Source organism: Anarrhichthys ocellatus, unplaced genomic scaffold (genome assembly GCF_004355925.1).
Source record: "Anarrhichthys ocellatus isolate YVR2014 unplaced genomic scaffold, GSC_Weel_1.0 scaffold41, whole genome shotgun sequence".
Classification (NCBI taxonomy): Eukaryota; Metazoa; Chordata; class Actinopteri; order Perciformes; family Anarhichadidae; genus Anarrhichthys; species Anarrhichthys ocellatus.
Genome location: NW_022280071.1, coordinates 382,680 through 389,437, shown reverse-complemented (window position 1 = coordinate 389,437; position 6,758 = coordinate 382,680). Strand labels below are relative to the sequence as shown.

At 43.5% G+C, this 6,758-nt stretch overlaps 2 protein-coding genes across 2 annotated transcripts in view; one reads left to right on the top strand and one right to left on the bottom strand.

Annotated features, from left to right (window-relative positions):
• spata2l (spermatogenesis associated 2-like) overlaps nt 1-2,200 on the bottom strand; it is a 4,279-nt gene extending 2,079 nt beyond the window's left edge. The window contains exons 1-3 of the mRNA XM_031868210.1: nt 2,074-2,200; nt 858-1,235; nt 328-621 (exon numbers count right to left, since the gene is read on the bottom strand). Coding sequence (XP_031724070.1) covers nt 328-621; nt 858-1,223 — 660 coding nt within the window. The 5' untranslated portion in view covers nt 1,224-1,235; nt 2,074-2,200. The remainder of the gene's footprint in view (nt 1-327; nt 622-857; nt 1,236-2,073) is intronic.
• A 374-nt stretch (nt 2,201-2,574) lies between these two features.
• LOC116394858 (uncharacterized) overlaps nt 2,575-6,758 on the top strand; it is an 11,333-nt gene continuing 7,149 nt past the window's right edge. Inside the window, exons 1-4 of the mRNA XM_031868211.1 lie at nt 2,575-2,829; nt 3,858-3,965; nt 5,522-5,661; nt 5,948-6,044. Of these exons, the coding sequence (XP_031724071.1) occupies nt 2,745-2,829; nt 3,858-3,965; nt 5,522-5,661; nt 5,948-6,044 (430 nt within the window). The 5' untranslated portion in view covers nt 2,575-2,744. The remainder of the gene's footprint in view (nt 2,830-3,857; nt 3,966-5,521; nt 5,662-5,947; nt 6,045-6,758) is intronic.

Here is a 6,758-nt window from a genome sequence, read left to right as displayed (position 1 = left end):
CACACACACACACACACACACACACACACACACACACACACACAATCCTCAATTCAAAATATTTGGCATGTCTAGAGCTTTATTTTACGCACATTTCTCGAAAATCTGCCTAATTTATTTGGCATCTGTGGAAACGTTGGGATCTCCATTAGAAAAAGAAAACAATGTTTAGCAGCACAGCATGTGTTTGTAATGGCTGACCCACCAGTTGGATTGAATAGTGGGGCTGCAAAAGAGGAAGGCATCCCATCGCCACAAAACAAGTGATTCACGTGCACGTGACCCCGTTAATGATGGATTGATTTGCTAAATACCGGGCAGACATACCTGTAAGCAGTTTCCTCTCTGCCTCTCCCTCACCACACTCAGCTCCCACTGGGCCTCGCCAGCGTGCTTCCCCAGAGCCGTACGAAGGAGGAAACACTCGCAGCGGGCCAGGAAGAAGGCACACGACAAGCAGAGGAGGTCATCCAGAGAGGCAGGACCAACGCGGGGCGACTGGAGACGGAGCTGCTCGTGCCGAGACGAGCTGGGCCGGTATCCCAGCAGGCCAAACAGTTTCTCAATCTGTGGCATCGACATCACCGGTTTGATGAAGTGGGTGAACATACCGGAGTACATCTGGGACACGAAAGACAAGAAAAAAAGGGGTATTTTGTCCTGCCATTAAAAAAATAATACAGGATGTTATTCTCGTCACGGTTGAAAAATATTGCACTTTTAAATAATATGTGATATTTGTGGAGTTGATGAGACATTGTGTGCGATACTTTGAGAAAAAAGTCAAACTATTAACTAGAATTAAAATCAGAAATTCGACACGACTCCATTGTTTCGCCTCCTTTTTTTCAGCCAACCTTGACTACTTTGTACTCATCCCTCCAGGGGCCGAGGTACAGGTTCAGGGCCGCTTGCTCCAGGACCTCAAAAGCTTTAGCCAGGCCTTGCAGCCCTCCTCTGGTTCTGACTCGCCCAGCGCCGGCTGCTGTCGTCGATGCTGCCGCCGCCGCGAGGGACTCCTCCATCACCCTCAGTGGATCCAGACCCAGGCAGTGTGTCTCCTGAGCATCCCCGTCCTTCAGCAGGCCCTCCACCCGCGTCCACAGCTCCTCGTCTCTACACACCAGGTTGGAGCCTCGTCCCACAATTTGCTGCTCCAAACTGTGACCGTAGGCCGGCACGAGATCTCTGGCTCTCTGCTTTGAGACGCTCATCTCTTCCATTCACATGGGACACTGAAATGAATAACGAAAACTATGGCAACAGTTTCTACATAATTTATATTTAGACAGCACTGGTAAATGACTCGTCAGGGGCCCTCCGCCTTGGAAGAATCAGGTTGTTCTAAAAGGAGTTCAGGAAAGTTCATCAACTGAAAGTGAAACTTGGTTTCAGGGAAAGAAAATATTTACTGGTAAAGCTACTTTCGTAATGAGCCAACTAAGGTGTTTATCGACGCTGTTTTAAGTTAGCCATCAGTCCAAAACCGGCCGTTCATGTGTGACACCACCCGTCAGACACAAACAATAGTCAGTACATCAGTTTGACGTTAGCATTACTGACCGACTAGCTAGTTTTGCTACGTTCGGTTACCTTTCTGTTGCGTTTTTTTTTTTTTTAAGTGGCGAGAAATGTACAGCAAATTCCGTCTGAGCCTATTAAAAACTCTACATTCACATTCAAACCACCAACCAACGAAAAGTTGACTTTTAGAATTGGGACAGACAGCTTTCTACCGCAAACAGACGTGTTTCATTTGTGGGGAAAGACCCAGGAAGCAGCATCAAATTTCCTCAGAAAAGTCCAAATTTCATAAGAAGAGTTTCGTGTTGTTTTAGACGTATACCGAATTAAAAAAGCGACTCTCGATGATGAAGGTGTCGTTGTGGCTTGGGTGTTAGACGGTATGATCTTTAGTCGATTCGCAAGGCAACATTGAGTTACTAGAATTACGGACGAGATCTCAATTTCTCGTGTTGTGGCTAAGCTAACGTTAACTCGCAGCTACGGCTGAAAGTTTGATCCAAGTATAATTTAGATTGAAACATAACCGTTAGATACACACAATCTCACCTGTGTACGGCACTTATTCAGATGTTTATCAGCGAACCTGGTAACTAAAGCATCTCCGGGCCGCCGTGCAGCTGATAGCTGCTTGATTGTCGACTATAAGGTAAACATTGTCACGTGGCATGAATTTACCCAGTTTCAGACGGGTGCGCATGGTATGAGCATCGGGGCGGGCCGGCCAAGGAGTTTAGCGGTGAAAAGAACATTTTCACCTTAAAACTCTGGATCAAAACTACATTGAAAACGAGATGACGGTAAAATAGACGGTAACTAGAAATGTCGTTGCGAAATTAATGGATACAAATCACCAATCTTCCCGTGTAGAGCTTATATCTTCTTACATTGTCGTACCGCGTATCTTCTACTAGATGGCAGCATTTCCTCTCTTAAGCGCCCTGCTGGCCTTCACGTGAACCGATTGCCTTGTTGTTGTTGTCAGTTTTAATAAGAAAGTAAACACACACTGTGCCGGGGTGAAGACAGCAATGAGCCACTTTTATCGAGGCGTGGCCTCAGTGACACTAATAGTAGGGCGGGGACTGTGGCCCCTGAGTTTAGTTTAAAGCATCCCGGGTCGGCCAAGGTGCTCTGCACAAGACAGCAGCTTCACTTTCAGCGCACACACAAGAGAGTTATCTTCTATCCCCCAGCAGGCCTGTGCAGCGGCAGCCGACATGTCAAACTCGGACAGGGTTGTGTTGGTTCTCGGAGGAGCGGGCACGGTGGGCTCTGGGATAGTTAAAGCACTGCTGGACAAAGGTAAGCGTTCCACTTGGAGACACTAAGCTTTCTCTACTACTCGGAGATCGGACATGTTCTCAATATACTCTTTGAAGAAAGATGAAGACATAACATTTTCTATGTTAACTCTGGCATCCAAATTAATTTGTCTTTCCAAATAGTGTTTACGCACGGGTGACTGTCTTGTGGATTTTACGCAGGGGGGCATTCCATCATGATAAAGTGCAGAAAAGACGTTTCTTTGAGCATTTTGGTACTTCATGAACATTCCCTGGCTTTGAATTGTTAAATGACTGACTATTAATCTGATGTTGAAGGCGCGTCCGCGTGCGTAAAGTTGTACATTTTCGAGTTTGTCTCCAAGCGCTGCACTGACAGATACAATAATGAGGTATTTGCTGTGATGTACATTTGCGTGCGCAGTATGCCGGCTGGATTGTCAAAACACTAACCTTTAAATAACGTTAAATATGTGTTTTAATTGTGTGTTGTGACTTTATGACTCGTGCCTTTTGGTTTTCGTCACATGTTGGATGTTACTGCCAGTGGTTTGATCAACGAAGTCCCATACACTGACATTAATCTGAGCTCTGATTTCAGACTATCTGCATCATCATCAACTTTCTTTAAATTCATTTTTAAAGAAAATGAAGAGTGTTATTTCGGCTCTTCATCCCTGTTTAGAGTCTGTTTCAGTCCCAAAAGCTTCAATCTATTTGGCTTATTCGCTGTGCTCTGCTGCCTCTGCACTAAGCATGAACCCAGACAGTGCAGCATGCTGTGATGAGAGTGCTCTGGATTTTGGATTCACATTGCACACCCATAGCTTTGCTGCTTGCTTTGAGCAGAAAGTTACCATCTGCCGCTCTGTCACGTTCATCCCTCTGATGGCTTTGATAAACAGATTTAGACAATGCAGGCCTGTTAGTGAATCTTCATTTTCATGTGAGAGGGATTAGTCCTACTCTATATGTGTTAAAGGTGCTGGTTTTGTCTGTCTGCACAATGGATTAATCTAGTGTGTAATGTGTGTCTCGTGTCTGAAGGGTTCAAAGTCGCAGTGATCTCCAGGGACAGCAGCCGTCTGGAGAGGCTCCAATCATTCGTCTCTCCCAGCACAAAGGATAACCTCACTACTATAGTGGGGAATGTGGGTAAGTTGAGTTACGCATCCTTTAGCTCTCTTCTCTGCTAATAGAGACAGACACCATATTGATAATTATATGCAATGGGTTTTGTACCAGTGTCACTGAGAGGCTTCACCATTTCAAACTGCCAATGTAATGAGCGTGGCAATGTACTGTATCATGGCTGCAAAGTTCATTACACCACTTCAAATTTTATGGAGCCAATTGTACAAATAGATAAATATGATTTTATTATACATTAGATTTAGAACCTAACCAGTATTATAACAAGCCTCAGAGACTTGCGTCATGCTAGCGGCTCTACGAAACTGAACTTTTCAAACATGCTAACATTCTCATGACAATTTTCCTTGTGTTTAGCAAGTATGACGTTCGCCCTGTTCACAGTTTTGGTTGAGCGAGGTAGCATGCTAACATTTGCTAATTGGAGGTAAACACAAATTGCAGCTGAGGATGATGGGAAAAGTTATCAGTTTTGCAGGTATAAACCAAAGCACTACTTTTGACCCGATCGTGGTGCAAGATGATTACATTTTTTATCCGAGGGGGAACATGAATGCCTGTATCTAATTTCATGTCAATCCAGCCAATAGCGTTTTCTATATTTCAAATATTTCAATCTGAGCCAGAAGTGTAAACAGGCTGGGGGACTAGAGACAAAGTCATTCATTGGAAGGACTCAGTCCAGGAACCTTTCGTGTCAGCTAAAAATTGTCTTATCTAGTCATTCTCAAAGACTGGGTCGGGACCCACTGGTGGGTCGCAAGAAATCTTATTGGGGTCGCCAAATAAATTTGCAGAATTCATTCTGTAGTCTTTTATTTAACATTTATATTTACAGTACATCTTTAAGCCACACAAAGTAGCCTAACATGTTCACATTGTTCTGATAGAGCTGATGAGAGCTGGTCAAATGTGTCTAAATGATAAGGAAAGGGTGCTTCAATGCTTCCTTTCTTATCTCCTTTAAGATACATTGGACCATCCGCAGATGGGAAATTATTGCCTTCAGGGCTTTCTCCCAGAAAGAGTTCATTTGAACCCAAACCATGGTATTTTCCTAAACCGAACAAAGGATGTTTGTTGCATAAACCTAAGGAGATTTCTGGCAAACTTCTACCATGTCCGACCACCAAAGGGGGATTATGGCGTCCTACAGTTTCTTGCCAGTTTCTTGTGATGGCAACATTTAAAGCAACGCCCCATTTGTCCATTAATAACATCCGCTGTTGCTGTTTAATTGTTCACTATGGATAAATTGAAAACATCCTTATTAGAAGGTGTGATTCAATTTTGGACAGGAATCCTTACCTTAATTGTACAGCTGTAGTCGTAGTGGGTCTCTTTGTAGTTGTTCCGAGTCTCTTTGTGGTCATTCTGTGTCTCTTTGTGGTCATGTTGTGTGTCTTCCTGGTTTGTACGTGTCTCTTTGAGTGACATTTTGTAGGTAAAGACCAGGGGGGCCCCTGACATTTTGGGCCTGTGCTCGGTTGGCTCCGTATGGTAATCCATTGGTGTACTGGAAGCCTTTCCTCTCCTGAAGACTTCTCTTACTGTTCCAGGGTCAGAGGACGGAGCAGAGCAGGCGAAGCAGGCCCTGCTGAAGGTGGTGGGGAAGGTGACAGACATCGTCTCCTCTCTGGGCTTCAGTTGGTGGCAGGGAGGACCCCCACACACTCAGTCCCTCAAGGACCTAGACTGGGTGAGCACACACACATAAACAAGACATTGGCTAGACCAATACATGCCAGTGGTTTTGATTAAACATATAATATTCTTTGCATTCATGTAAGTATACGTTGCATTGCTTTCTCTAATTACACTGGTGGCAGTAATGGTAGTTGTGAGAGTCTTAGTAGTTGTGGTAAGCATGTCCAGATCCTCCTGTTACATCATGTCTTAATGTTGTTGCAGAGGCTTTTTGCTCTGTTACTAAAATGAAATTCTGATTCTTGTCCGTCATGTTTCATCTCCCATCGACTCTCCAGGTAATTGAGACATTACTTTTCAGCACATTTGTGTCATGGAAGGCCTTCTTCCCCTTGGTGAGGGACGACTCCAACTGTACCTACTCCTTCATAACAGGTGACTCCTTTAGCCGTTTATTTCTACCAGTAGCAAGCCTCTGTCAAATGTATGTAATGTGGTGTAGGAGGTGTTCATCTGAGCAGAACTGAACTGCTGTGTAGTTTTTCTACACACAGAAGCCAAATACAAAGGCTCATGCAATTTGAGTGAGTGATCCACAGCCAGTATATAGTCCAGTGATTTCATCAGAGCCTGCTGCTCATGGAAACCACCTCGATGGAGCAGTGAGAGTGAATCAAAATAGTAAAGTTGAGGGTCGAAAGTGATTATCGATCAGCGGAAAAAATGATGAACGGCCCAGTAGAGCACTATACACAAAGTGTCATCAGGTAATCCATTTTTATTATAATATACTGATAAGTGCATCTTTGAATTATACGATTAGCATATTAAAGTCTTCATAACATAAATATCACAATTCTTTTTAAATTCTCCAAAAAATGATATATATATACAGTTGTGTGAAAAAGTGTTTGCCCCCTTCCTGATTTCTTATTTTTTTGCATGTTTGTCACACTTAAATGTTTCAGATCATCAAACAAATTTAAATATTAGACAAAGATAACACAAGTAAACGCAAAATGCAGTTTTTAAATGAAGGTTTTTATTATTAAGGGGGGGAAAAAATCCAAACCTACATGGCCCTGTGTGAAAAAGTGATTGCCCCCCCCCCCTGTTAAAACATAAATTAACTGTGGTTTATCACATCTT